Source organism: Hyposmocoma kahamanoa, unplaced genomic scaffold (genome assembly GCF_003589595.1).
Source record: "Hyposmocoma kahamanoa isolate Upper Pololo Valley unplaced genomic scaffold, ASM358959v1 62, whole genome shotgun sequence".
Lineage (NCBI taxonomy): Eukaryota > Metazoa > Arthropoda > Insecta > Lepidoptera > Cosmopterigidae > Hyposmocoma > Hyposmocoma kahamanoa.
The window spans coordinates 3,930,113-3,945,414 of NW_020653850.1; the positions used below are offsets into that span (position 1 = coordinate 3,930,113).

Genomic DNA, 15,302 nt, shown 5'->3' on the forward strand with positions numbered 1-15,302 from the left:
AAACGGTGCACAGATAATAACATTTTAGATATTACTTTTCTACAATTAGCATAGCAATACATAGGGGGAACGCTGCCAGCATCTTGGGCACCTTGCCGCGGGGACCCAATTTTATTCATATAATTTAAAAATCCTAGTTTTACTTTCTAGTAGTTAAGCTTTTATTGTCTTTTCTACCTTACCGATACAGAATCTCATATTTATATTATTTATTTACATTATGTATATAAAATGATGATGATGACGTGACTGGACTCTAACCAGTCTCTGCATGCCTAGCAGGGGCAACCGCCTTACCATCAGAGCTAAAAACCGAGTTTAGGGATTTTACTCTATGTGTTTGTTGCAGATGTCTGTGTTTGCTTTTTAAACAGCTTTTGTTGTGAAGTTAAAAGATCATGTAAGTTAAGTCATAGTAGATTTAACGCTATTTCTAGTACACTGTTTCTTAACCTGTGATCCATGGACCTCTGTAATGAAAGCTGAGTGTCCATGGCAAGCCTACCTAACAAAATGCATTTATATAAAAATTGGTACACAATGTGTTGTGAGTAAATGGGTACTGTGCGCGTGACGGCCATTCATTATTGGAGCAATGAGACGCGCGTCAATGCAACCGCGATCCTTTCTTTTTCTTAATCTTTTCGGCAAGAGTTCGTGGGCTCTGGAGAACCCTGTTCTAGTCGAAGTGGTGAAATTACAGGCACATGGGACTTGTCAACTTATGTCTCAGGGTGACGGGCGAAGTGGAAGTGCCCCTCAGATCTTTGCGATTTAAAGCTCTGAGTGGCACAGCAACTGTTATGGACAAGCGTGTACAGTGTACAGGTTTTTCATTAGGCGTACGATCGTCTTCGTCCCGTCACTTGACGCTATTACAAAAAAAAGTCAATATATTCATTATAAGGACCAAATTGTACCTATCTATAAATAGAAGAGCTGTGTCTCCTGTGTGTCTGAGGCCACTAAAAGGAAACACCAGACCCTGAATTAAGCTTATGCATATTAGCTTAGCTTATTATTAACAAATAAAACATTTATTTTTATTTTTTTATGTGGGATTATTGCACTTATCATTTGATTAATTTCTTAAGAGTTGTTGTGTTTATTATATAATAAGTTGCTAAAACCATAATATAAAAGTGGTCATTCGTGGTGGCCATTCTGAGATCAGATTGGCTGACTACTTTATGCCTTTAATATAATAATTAGCGTAAAAGTAGCAAAATATTTTATTATAGGCAGCAAGTAATATCAAATAGATAGTAAATAATGCGTTCAATTTGATTTGCATCTCGTTTGGTCAAGTCATTCTGACATTCAAAACCTTTCGGACTCTACAGGTCCCTTGGTAGACTATCAACAAATATACAGAAACACATCAAAAATGTCTAGGGATCAAGGTTTACTTTAAAATATTTGATTACCCTATGAAAGTTAAATAAAAATATTTATCTAAATTTATTTAATTATTTATTTAGTTATTTATTTCTATAAATTATCTAACTGACAAGAAACCATTGGAGTTAAAAAAGATGATAAGAAAACCTGATTTTCAGTAATTGGCAAAAACATTTGAAGTGTAAATATGCGCTATACCTAGATCCAGAAAAAATCAGTTTCATTTCCAAACGGAAAACATAAGAACTCGATAAAAACAAGATAGTAAATAATATGCTACAATGACATTGACATTAATCTGAAAGCAAAACAAGAAATGTTTGATTATCGATTTAAAAAAAATCTAACGTTCAAGACATGGTTCTTTGAATTCAAAATCGATTCCTGATTCCCACTTGGCATGACAGCTCTACCGTAACAAATCCCCGAATTCGATCTTTTACTTTTTTATTTCAGTACAATGCCCTATGGCGCCCTCTATGTTAACAGAAAAAGTAAACTTCAACTGGTACGTGCAATTATTCCTTTTTTAGTAAACTCGAATTCAAACCTTAGGGCGTGGGTACATAGAAAGCAGTTGCGCGGTCAACACCCTTTGTTCAAACTTTGTTTCTGGTTAACTTTAGATGCAGTTCCAATACTGTAAAATATAAACTACATGGTGTGATTATGTCGTTTGAAGTCAGTGTGCAGTTTACTTGTCCACATACCATATTTGATTGCTTGCTTTGGTTTTGAAAGTTTGGAGCATTTTCAGTGACTTACTTTAAAAAGTACGATCGTGGATTCTTGTATTCAGTCGATGCTTAAAATACCTGACCTTCCTAACCGACCATTTGGTTCTGAGTAGATAAATGCGCAGAAAAGTGTTAAACATACTTAACCTTTAACACATGTGCCGCAAAATTCTTTTTGCAATGCTTTTCTAATTGTATCATTACTAAATCACGTTTTAATTATTTTTTTAAGCCAATTTGAGATAACGTATACTGTAGAACCCTTAAGAAGGCTCTCAGAATCAAAAAGTCGGTTAGGGGATAAGGTATCTTACGTCACCGACTGTACATTAAAAATAGCGCAGACATGTTCGCGTCATCGTTTTCTATGTGCACAAGCCCTTTGGCCGTCACAAAGCTATGTTATCATACCGCCGTACTGAAATAAGCAGTTCTAATTTTACCTTGTATGGTTTACGACGTAAGTTCAAAACGTGGCTATATAAATACCTCGCCTTTAGTATCTTTGGTATTTGTATTTGGCTCTTGTACGGAAATGTATAATAGTCGTTGGTAAACAAAGAAGCGTATTTGGTTTCTTTATATTGATAGTCTTTGTTATTAGTTAGCAGTTACTGGTTAGCACTGATTATTTTAACAATTGATTAAAACAACGTAACAATAGAATGAAATACATTAACGTCGTAATTATTGTACGGCTAGAACAAATTAATAAATTGGGTCAAACTCAAGGTTTCTATAAGGCATTAAAATGGATCTTTTCTTCTGTTACCACCAGTATTGGGCTGTAGTAATCCATCATCATTATCATTATTACATTTAGTCCACGCCATCTTCTTTATTGTGTCAATTATCATGGTTTTGATCCATTCGCACCCGGCTTGAACCAGCAAATCTGACGATATCGTCAGACCATCGAGCCGGTGGCTTGCTCGCGGGCGTTCTTCCTCCTCATTCTGTGACTGCATTGGTCCATCGTCCATCTTCTCGTCTAACCCAACAGTAATCCATCCTAAGTCTAATTAAGGACTGCGGACACATTTTCCAAGGGCTGTGAATCTTCTTTGAATTGTAGGTTTCGACTTCCAATTGAGAAGCTTTTTCCCATTAGGCTGCCACCGCAGTACAAAACCAACCATAAGTCAATTCAAAATGACGAATTTCAAGTTGCCAATGACCTTTTCATATACGGATATTGAACTGTTACCAAACCTTGAAATCTGCGTTATGTAATAGGTTGTTCAGACTTTTTAAACACCGTCTGGTAAAAGCTAAGTCAATATTAAAGAAGCAAATTAGTACTTCTTTATTTGTCTTGTATACAGGCTGTCCAAAATGTTTTTTTTACGACACCAAGTGGTGGGACGAACAAGTCGGGAGTTCTTTAGGGTGTTGTAATTTGGTGCCCGTAATTAGAATACATTTTCTAAAAATGATTTTTTAACCAGGTTGTAAAAATGGAAAAATTTATTAACCGTTCATTGACAGCTTATGCTAAATTTACGGAAACCAGGCAAATAAGCCTATTATAAATATGTAATTATTTTAAAATAGTTTCTATTTGCCGGTTCTGGACTATTAAAGCTCTGAGTGGTACTGCGACTTATGGACAGACGTGTCGCTTTCCAGTAGCCGCAGGAATTGCTGGTCCCGGCAACGCCACTTGGTGTCATAAGAAAACAAATTTTTGACACCCTGTATTTCTACGATCTGGATTTAATGCTTTGTCTTACCACCTGGTGTTGGTGTTTCAATTAGAACCTCCGACTGGTTTGTAGCCGATATTAAGGGAGAATTGTCTAGTCAGGTAAATGTGGTTAGTGTTGTTGGATGGTTGTCAATTTGTTGCATAATAATGAATTGAATTTGGGTCGAATTGAAAGTCGACATTTTCAACTGGTTCATTCATTAGTATGTTGTAAAATCTTCATTTGGTTTTATGTTTCTAGTTCAAGAAATAGCTTTACCATTAAAAGCCAGGTTTTATTATTATCTCTAGCAGTTTAAGCAAATTAGTACCCGCACCAGTAAGTATAAGTCTCGAAGGAAATTTTAATGCCTTGACAATAATTTTATGGTTCATAAAAAGTGCCCTTTAGCAATTAAGCCTTCATGATTCCTTTGTACAATCAACATCAGAATCAGGATACATTTATTTATCGCAAGCAAAGTTGGTGTTCAGTTAGAACGTTTTATTTTAAAAGCAGTGTTTTCTTTTCAATATAGCATCGCCTGTGTTTCTCTTAGGTTCCTTTTAGAGCTTTTTATGCAATATAATTGTCATATTTTTCTTCCTTGATCTATGCCTGTTTATTTCCTGTGACGTGATTCAACACATTCTCTAAGGTCTGTGGATGTATGTCACAGTTGGCGAAACTTCTTATATTGACTATCCTTCTAAGTACTTACAAGGTGCATAAAATTTATGGTTCACTTCCTTCCTTTGACATTTATGCTTGCACAATTACAGTGCATTAACAACCCTTGAGGTAGTATCTGAAATGTCAGTAAGCAAAACACACCTACATCAGTCTCCCCCACTTTGACAAGAAGACTCATAAATCTTTAGTAAAATGTACGAATTGCATGAGACTTCCCCGAGATACTCTTCGTTACCGCTATATTACGTGTGTTGTTCCTTCACCATAATTTGCAACATCCTTGCCATTCATGATGCAGGTGGGAGTAGGAGACTATGAAAGTAATTATAGCATATTTTAGGAAATGGGTTTGCTTTCTAAGTAAATTAAAGGCTTACTAAGATGATTGACATGATAAAAAAAAAGGTTGTAGGTGAGGCCTTTGTGTTATTTTATATGAACTAAAGCCAAGCAAGTTTTGTAAAACTACACCATTAGATATTGTATTTATGTTCATCAATAGCATATTTTTCTATACCACCACAAAGCGTTTACGTGCAATAACTAGCATTTAGCATCAGTCATTTACCCATAATTTCTCTAGCTACACGTGGAGATAAGAATCTTTACGATCAATGGACCACACCGTATGCGCAAATACCGTGTCTACAAGACTAAAGAACGGATTATAGAAGGATTTAGAAATGTAACAATATAAAATACACGGGTTTACAAGCGTTAAGATAACAGGCGTGAAAGAGATGAAACAATTGACTGTCTTAAAGAAAAAAAACACGTCCAGCGGTAAACGAAAAGAAGACAAATAATTATATCGGAATCTTTTTTTTTGCAACTGGCAGGTAGACGGATTTAAAGGGACAATTTTAATTTTTAAAGGTGATGAAAACAGGTTACATCGTGTACGTAGATGTTAAGACGATTATTACTTTTAAAATAGATGCCGTAATTATAGCACCAATGTAGGTTATTTTGCACAGATATAGATAGTAAATAAATATTAGACAACATTACATACGTTGATCTGATCCCAAAGTAAGTAGCTAAAGCACCTGCGTTATGGAAATTGGAAACAACGACGGTACCACAAACACCCAGACCCGAGACAATACAGAAAAGTTAGTTGTCTACACTGACCCGGTCGGGGATGGAACCCGCAACCTCAGAGACGGCGACACCATGAAAACCGGTGTGCAAACCACTCGTCCACGGAGGCCGTCAAACAGATGCTATTGAAGTAAAAACCACGAGTTTTAGTAAATTTTCCAGGTTCATTTGGTTAAACTGTGCTTTAAGAGAAAGGCATCGATATTGATTACTATCAAAATTACGTTAAGAAACGATTTCGGTAAACCAGTACGAGTCTGAGTGTTTTGGATAGCGTCTTGCATATTACTTCCAAGCTTTGAGTACTTACAATTCAAACAACTATTTAACTATAGTTTATGCAATTGGTAACTTAATGTTATAGTAGAAAATCGAAGACCACAATGGTTGGAACATTATCTAATACATTAATCAACTCAAACAACAATTTAATGATAAAGACATCGTATTATACGGTTAAATTTCTCTTTATTAGCTTAAACATTTGCTTAGTAGCCTAACTCAGAATTATAGTAAACGTCTTTACTATCAATATGTCCTGTTTAACCGTATTTGAAAGCAGTGAAAGCTTATTTGACTCGTTTAACTGCAGATAATAGCTTGACAGCGGCAATTTACCTATATTTACTAACATTGTACCAACGTTTTACCTATGGTTTACCAGACTTTGTCTGATGTTCAAATACGTTGTTATTTTTATTGGTCGGTCGGACTTGTGGTTGGTGGTTTTGAAAGCGTTTTTGAGACGAGATACTGCGGTGTATCCTTTACGACTTTCAGGGCTTTGAATACATACTTTTTTATTACGTTAAGACTATGTACAATAAAGAATAATATTCTATTGTGTGTCTGGCTAGATGTGGATTGTTTGTTTCAAGTCATAGAACACTAAAACTGTACAGACAGGAAAAGTATAATAATAATTATAATAATAATAATAATAACGTATTCATGCAAAGTCATAACCAAAGTTTAAAAAATATAGATAAGATGATGTAAGAAATAATGTAATAACAAAAAGCACTAATAAATCCTTTGTTGTTAATGTCCATTCAGATATTGTAAGTAAACAAATAACAGCAATACGAAACGAAGATACAAAAGAACTATACATATTAAATAAGACAATCAAGAAAAAAAACACTTATAAAGTCAATAATCAACATAAATTACAACATCAATACATTTATAACAAGTTTGGCATTGACACCGTCCAAAGAATGACAGTAGCAAACATAAAATAAAATTTATTGTAACGAGCTATTGAAAAATTATAGTAAATTTTCAATTAAAAGAGCCGAGCCTATGATGAGTAAAATGAATTGATTCGCTTACGAAATTGGACAAACAAAAACAGGTTCTGACCTTGTAGGGGTTATCAGACTTAGAGATGCAAAAAACACATTAGCATATATCAACACTTCCTACTTCAAGTTTGAGAAAACCTATTAATCAACACTAGGCAACTGTATTAAATAAAATTGAGATTTGAAACTATGTTAAACAGAAATGGGATTTTAAACTGTATTGTCTTGTTCAATACCTAAGGCATGTAGCTAAAAAATTCTACGAGACAGCGAATTCTACGATTTGGCGACTATTCATACACAAATTTGACGTTCCAGAACGATAATTTCTTTGGTTTGGTCATATGATCATAGAAGCTTCAGTGAATAGGTGTTAAGCTGTTTATTTTAAGCAACAAAGATAACAGTCCGACACCACTAATAGTCTTATGAAAATAACATCCAATTAGTAGATTTCAGGAAACTCCCTTAGGAAAAATATGACTTAATTTACTGGCATTAGAGTTTGTATTGATACAAAAATTTCGAAAAATTCTATTTTCTCGTTTCATTTGATTTGTGACTATTTAAAAAAGTTTATATGCATTTCAGGCAAACTCTCTCTCTCTCTTATCTGAGCGTTGTCCCGGTTGCGTCCTCAGCAGTGTTGCTGCGGAGCCCGGGGTCCGTTTTCCTACTTTTTCTCCTCCACTTTGCACGGTCTTCGGCATCCTTAGTGGTGAGACCATTGGCACGCATATCACCCTTGGCGACGTCAAGCCAGCACTTCTTGGGTCTGCCCCTTCTACCGGGGCCCGGCGGTGGTGGCATAGCCAGACATTTGTTTCCCAAGAATGCATTTCAGGCAAACGAAGTCGAGTAATTAAAAATGCGCTTGTTTTTTTTTATTTGCCCTGAAATTCTTCACTACTACACACACACAATTTAGCACTATACTGATTTTTATTTGACAACTCTTCTTTAAATTAGCATCTACAATGCTCGCATAATCAATGTCAATTTTGTGCACATTACTTTGATGAAGAGTGTTTTTTTGTACACTTGCTTAAAATTTTAAACTGTTTACCTTGTCATACCTCAGTTGTTTAACTTGAAAAACTGAAGTCGCATTGAACAACAATTTGGTTATTGTGTAAATTCATATTGCAAAACATAAATTCTCACTCATGTATTACATCTTTAAAATGAGGTCATTATTGTTTAGAATGTGATTTGAGACTTAGTATCAACAAGTAAGTAGATATATATGTTCGATTGTAAATATATAATTTTCTCTATGTCACAGTGCAATCAGTGTCTTATGTCTAAATTTCGATTTCTCCAAAAACGTGTAGGTGTAAATATGAATGGACATACTGACTCACATTGCAGGATATACATAACCTCCATCTATGAGTAATCCACCCCCACGATTTTCATTTCACAACCTGATGAAATCGGATTCTATATGATAAAATTCCCCTTCGAAGTCTAGACTTCGCAAGCTATTTATAGTACAGGCTTCAAGTTTTATCTTTGGACACCAGACAAAGTTTCTTGATATGCATATCGTGAGACAATTTATTATTGACGTAAAGTGCATCGATGTCCTTTAATGGATTTCTTCTTTTGATTTATGTTACTATTGTTGATACACTTATTGATACTGGTGAGTTCAGATTACCACTTACCTAGAAAGCTGAGATTAAGTTTCTCGTTCACAGACTCATCGTCAACATAACATTCCAATTTTTTCGTATTCATCATGTCACTTTTTAGTACCAGTTTCAGAACATTTCCATCATAGAAGGTCACATCCACTTGTCTCTACATACACTGCTTACTTAAGCCAATAATCTTCAACACTTACACCTTTAATAACCCCTGTTTTGACAAAAATGTAAAAACAAAAAGCACTGGCAGTTGGTAAAGTCCGTTAATAAACTTTTTTACTAATGTCAGATTTGAGAAATGCGTTTCTGATTTTGAATTTAGTGGGACGTTAAGAAACGGCGCGCGCGCTGTACGGCCAGCGCGCATGAGTGCCGCGACGCGAATGACTGAGTACTGACGCTTCGAGACATGTGCCTAGGTTCACAACGAACGGACTGACCTGCTACTGCTAATCTGATTATGACATGCCTTTGCTTAGTGCTTGGTTTGTTCTATTTACTAGTAAACTGTGAATGAGGGACCCCTATCGTAAATTAAGAATTGCTTTAGAAAATAGTCGTAAAGAGTTGTTATGTTTATGGATACTCCAATATTCAGAAGTAGAAAGGCAGTTATTGTTGAGTGGACCATTAATAGCAGATTTCTACTTGGGAATTGTTTTCATTTCTTAATATTTTTATTACAGATAAAGATACCAATATAAAAGAGAATATAAACACTTAATAATGCACTATGGTAAGTGAGCATGGTATATAAAATCTAGATAATAAATAGTAATTGTTAAAGACTTAACACACAAACCCGCAAAAGAAACAAAAAAAACAAAATTCAAATTGTTTGCTTTTCAAATTAAAAGAACGCTAATGTAAACTGATGCTGTCAGAACCGACAGTGTGAAAGAGAAAATTATTATTTGCGAAACGAAAGGGTCAGTCCCTCATTTAAAATGCATTGTTCTACCACAGTTAAATCGGCCAGAACCCTTTCCATTTCCCGTATTTCTTATTCCAAAGCAGTAAATATCAAATTTGTTGCTCATGTTGACATTGTGTCTTTACTATAAATACAGTTCACCCCAAAGTTATTAAGCCATCTGTTATTGTCGAAACTAGTAACAAATACGCTTTGAATTTCAGTCAAAGTTCTGTCATTGATAAACTGGAGTTGCGTGGTGTACATTTTGATAGAATGATTAGAATAATTCAAATGGTGACAGATTAAAGGTGAGGGGAGGAGAAGGAGGGCAGAGGGGAGACGAAATAAATAGTAGTGAAGTTAGCTGCATTATTTGCTGCAACGTGCCCTTGTTATTTGTGGGGTAGCAAGCGTGCGCCGGATTCATTCTAATAATAGCCAGCGACCCTTGTCGTATGTATTTTTAAAATATTATTTGTACAATAAGATCCTCACAAAATATTATACACAGACATAGGATTATATTATTTTGTACAATAAAGTTAATTATGAATTATCGACATCTATTCTCTCCAACTTGCATATGTAATGATTATTGTAATTTTTTGGATAAAATTTAAAATGTTTTGATGACCTTTGGAGGCTATAAAAATGGTGTAGAAGGTCTAACGATTCTAGAGCGTGTATTTGAAGACAGAGAATTAGGATCTAAACGAGAAATATTCTACCACGTTTTTTATATATGATATATGAATGAATGATACTTTATTCATTTAGATTTCCTTTGCATACATTGCTTGAACATTTATAAATACTAAGACTTCATGACTAGGTACTATACTGACGTCAATAAAAAGTCACTAACTTGGAAACTGCTATGTCACGTACAATCGTAGGTTATTAAAATCAGATCTTGCCGATCTCACGTATGGTCAGAGAAAGTGTCAAATATGATAGCTGAGACAAATGTGATTTGAATTTTAATTTGTAGAATAGATTTTTGGTTACGGCTTACTGCCACATGGCATGTGCACAAGAGAGTAGATCTATAGGTCTACTACATTGAAGTAGTAGTATTTACCGTTTTTTTTATTAATATCTGCTTGTTCTTATTATCGTAATTTACCGTAGCTATAAATAACTCACAAAAATTAAGAACATTAGTACTCATATTCTTAAAGTGGTTTTCTCAACATATTTGTCTCCATCTCTGCCAAGGCCTCCAAGCACTATAGTGGACTGTTTACCATTCTCGTATGTTCTACAGCCATCATTTCCTTCTACGACCAGCTTTCCTTCTATAAGCGACTTTTCCCATCGCTATGAGTTGCAGGAGCTCGTATCTGTCGTCTCTAAGTACATGACCCACATATGGAACTTTTCGCTGTTTGATGGTCCAAAAGCTTTCATTTCTGTCCAACTATTCGTAGAACTTCTTCATTGGTGACATTTGAGTCCATGATATGTAGGTACTGTACTGTGATAATATATGTACATCATTCGTCTGTAGGCCCACATTTCGACGCTTTGTTATTTAACGTTTTCTGAGGGTATATTTTTTTATGTCCAGGTCTTATATCCGTATTTAGTACCTATTATATACCAGTAAAATATATAAATATCAAATCAATGAATGAATGGCAGTAAAACATCGTAATATTCTATAAACTTAATATTATAATTATTAACACGACATCTCTAGTCAGCCAAAGGTAGTTGTAAAGGTACTTAGCTGAGTGAAGAAAAACTTTTATAGATTTTTCACAGATGGCACTATGCCATTAAAGTCGTTAAAATTCAATAATCGAAACTTCAAAAAACCAACCCTAAAAGTTCCTGGAATTACATCTATTTGCCAAGTTTTATTGAAATCGGTTACCGGAAAGTACGTGAAACCGGATTTATCTCCTAGTTTGCCACCCTTAGAGGTATAATATTTTCTTCCAATTTAATTGGGTTCAATATTGAGGTACCCTCTTTCAAAAAAAAAGAATTGTCAAAATCAGTTCACAAATATCGGAATTATCGCGTAACATACACTAAAGAAAAAATACCTTTGAATTGAGGACCTCCTCCTATTTTGAAGTCGGTTAAAAACAAAGATGAACACAGAAAAGTTCATAAGGTCTGCTGATTCGTTTCGTAGCTCGGTTGGAATAGCGTCAGGCACGATATACTGAAGCGCTGGTTCGAATCCAACCGGGTCGAAGGAATTATAACAAAATTAATGAAATGAACTATATTTGCTTCAATTCTCTTTCACTTTCGTACGTTCTTTGTGAAACATTCTTGTACCACTAAATAGTTTTGTTAGCAATAAAAATTATAACGTTCCTAAGTAGTAGTATAAAATATTTTGGTCATAGAAAAGCAAGATAGTTTATCTTTAGAGTACTTCCATCTACAATAATTTCTCGTTGATCAAATTTGAATGTCTAAATTAACCTTTAAAAAAGAAAACGAAAGAGATATTGTCATAAATCACAAATAAGTAAGCAACGTTTAAGTGTTTTAGTACAACTAAGTACGTATGGATAGGCATAGATATGTGCTTAAAAATGATAGTGTGGGATCGCTAAAAAAACTGCCCTGCTGTTTTTTGATGGACTTTAAATTTGTAGTCTAGAGTTTCAAAAAGGAATAAACGATGTTTTGAAATTTATTCATTGCATACACACCAGTCCACAGACCACAGCAGTCTTCAAATTTTTGTTTTAGACTGTCCACATATATCAAACGGTTTAATTGTCACTTAAGAGTACATACGATCTTGAACATTCATAGTTATTTATCAACACACAATTATTTTAGACATGCCGTAAGTTTTCGTGTCTAGAGAACTAGGAATGCCATGTAACGATCAAAAGTTTCCAGTATCATAAAACATAAGAACACCTTCCAATTTCAACATTAAATTTCTATTAATACTTAGCACTAAATGACTTTATTTGGTCACATTGTAAGTTTAGTTATATAGTAATACAGCTATTTTTCCAGTAATAACAATTTTCAAACTACGTATGTGTTATAAAAATAATAAAGCGGGTAATAAAACTTTGATCATTAACAAGCGTGCTTCCTTTCGATGAGAGACGTTACAAAAAAAAGGACATTGAAGAGTGTAACAGGAAGGTTCTCACACCGCTATAGTTTTTTTTTTCACCGAAATGGGCCGAAGGGTCGCTGCGGGCCAATTTCAAGTACCACCATATAATTTTGGGAACCATTCATCATCCGCTGTGATTTGAGAATGACGAGAAAGAGATGGAAGAAGGAAAGAGAGAGTAGTTGCTGAATTGGGAGTAGTTGTCTTGTTTATAGACAGAAGGTTTAGGATATGAGGCTGAGCCAGTAAGGTTGGGAAAGTCACGTGTTTGTCATAAGTTTTGAACATTATTGTTGACTCTAGTAAAATAGATGAAATAATTGAGAAATTTGTCAACAACAATTAAGGTGATTTTTAACTGCCAAGATGATTTTCTCTATTTAAACTCCTTCTATGTAAATTTGCATTGAAGCCCAAGAGCCATTATATAAGTAAATCTTTATTTAGTACACTCAATTATTTGATTATTTAAATCAATAAATTTACTCATTTGTCGGAGGACTGAAGGTTTTAATTTTAAATAAATCCTGTTTGTTCTATCATAGTTGCTATGCAAATATGTCGATTACCCAAAAATTTATTGTAATTAACAACTGTCAAAGTGTTCATTGGGACATTATATTACAGTCTACATACAATTATGTCGGTTTGTTCCGTATGCATTCCACTAGTATCCGATCGCGATAAAACTTTCGTTATTTACTCATGCCTGCAATAGCCTCTGTAGTATTTATTATATTCCACTACTGGGAATGGATCTTTAAAAAGAGGGCATTGCAAAGAAGCTGGAAAAAAAAACATCAAATAACTGTGGCAACGAATAAAAAGCACTACATACTTGTCATCAAGAATATAACTAATTTCTCTTAATTAATCAGATCATTATGAACGTATTCTTATAAAGCTTCATTTCTTTTTTGAGAAATTGCATTTAAACATCATTTACATAATGATCCATTCTTTAACATAAATTGGGCGGACGTTTTGGCAATAATAAAATTTATGAAGTGAACCTGATATAAAGGTGGACATGATTTTTATTGTAAGTAAGCGGGAATTGTCTGGTTATTATATATGTTTAAATAAAGCCTTCAAAGTTTTTCGTAAAGAGATACTTAAAGACCTGCTTAATATTCTTTAATTGCAGTAGTTTATTCAGTAACTGGATGATAAATATAAAGATAAATTGTCAAAGGAAACAACTTCATCTTTTACAATTTTCACGTGCTTAACTTTAGCGAGTTCAAATTGCTAATAAAACAAAAACTGATTTTGCTTGACGAGCAATATTTTTTGAAGAGCTTAATGACTGCAGTTACATTGTGCGTTCGTATTCAAGTAAACTTGATTTGAAATTAAGTGTTTTAATACATTAATAATATAATAATAATAACGCACACACTCAACATAGCCCCGCACCAGGGAGACCTTGTATCGCGGGTGCCATGGACATATACAAAGACAACAACAAACCACACCCAAACTCACGAGAGAAATAAATGTAGACCATACAAACATTTCTCTCGGCACGGGAATCAAACCCTCGTGCGTTGCGGACCTCTTGCGTGGTAGTTCATCATGGTAACCGTTCGGCCACGGAGGCATATAACAACAAAGTGCTACCAACAGTAAAAACCTCCTTAATTATAAAAAAAAAACCTAGATGGTCTGCTAATACTCCAACAAAAAACTGAATCAAGCTGCCAATTTCTAAAACAATTTCATTCACGCAATCAAAAGCCCCGGCGAAATCTTCACGGTCACTAGAATACCAGACTATTTCAAGGTTAAAATCACGGTCAACATTCATCACGGTCCAAAATCTTTTTCATCAGGTTTCCAGAGTATTCCAGGATCATATAAGGACTGTTGTTTAAAATATTCTATTCAGAAATATTGAGATTAAAATTTCTTTTCAGTTCACCTATTACTTATTTATTGCTTGCCGTAGCAGCTATATGATCTGTAAAATGTGTGTTGAATGAGCAATGTATATTGCTCTGTTTTGTAATCACGAATTCAGCTGCCCATTCGAATGAGTCTTATTTAAAATTCCGCTCCCGTACAAGTCAAGGCGCGCTCCTAACATTTTTAGGCGTTCGGCCTGCGTGATCCTTTCCCATAGATTTTTTTCAATAAAAAAGCTCCCTTTGTCGTTTTTGTTGTCAAGATTTTGGAATAATGCAATCACTTGAGTTAGTTTATTAACAATTTAGAGAGGTTTGTAGTAGGACTTTCATTGTGCTCTTTGTTAGATTGATCGGTGTTTGACCATTTTGGAATAAAGACTTATTTTATCACTTTTTATCCCTTTTAACGTGGATTATCATAAAGATATTTTATGTTACGAAAACCACTACGGAAACGCTTTGAATCAATTTCTTCTTATCTTAAATTTTATCAAAAATAAGTTTTTCAACATTTATCCTAACAAAGAGTATTTTTTTGAAATGTCGACGTTAGGTACTAAATTTTATAAAAATCTTCCAAAGTTTATTATGTCGTAATTTAAACCCTTTTTCAAAGATTTGATCACATTTATAACCAAGTGTCACAATAAATAAGCAACACAATTTATCAGTTCAGATATTGCTACAGTACTTGTGATCAGAATTTTAATTAGTTTACTGTTGTAAGCTTTACAAGGCAAAAAAAGATGTGATAAAAAGTGGAACACACGGGGTATACCTGTATGTGT

At 34.3% G+C, this 15,302-nt stretch overlaps 1 protein-coding gene across 4 annotated transcripts in view; it reads right to left on the minus strand.

Moving 5' to 3' along the window:
• LOC113229833 (protein TANC2) overlaps positions 1-15,302 on the minus strand; it is a 268,124-nt gene that overhangs the window by 224,311 nt on the left and 28,511 nt on the right. Inside the window, exon 1 of one of the 4 annotated variants that reach the window (XM_026463518.1) lies at positions 8,601-8,957. The exons of the other annotated variants lie outside the window; for them this stretch is intronic. Coding sequence (XP_026319303.1) covers positions 8,601-8,676 — 76 coding nt within the window. The 5' untranslated portion in view covers positions 8,677-8,957. Of the gene's footprint in view, positions 1-8,600; positions 8,958-15,302 lie in introns of those variants that run through there. 4 annotated transcript variants of the gene reach the window in all.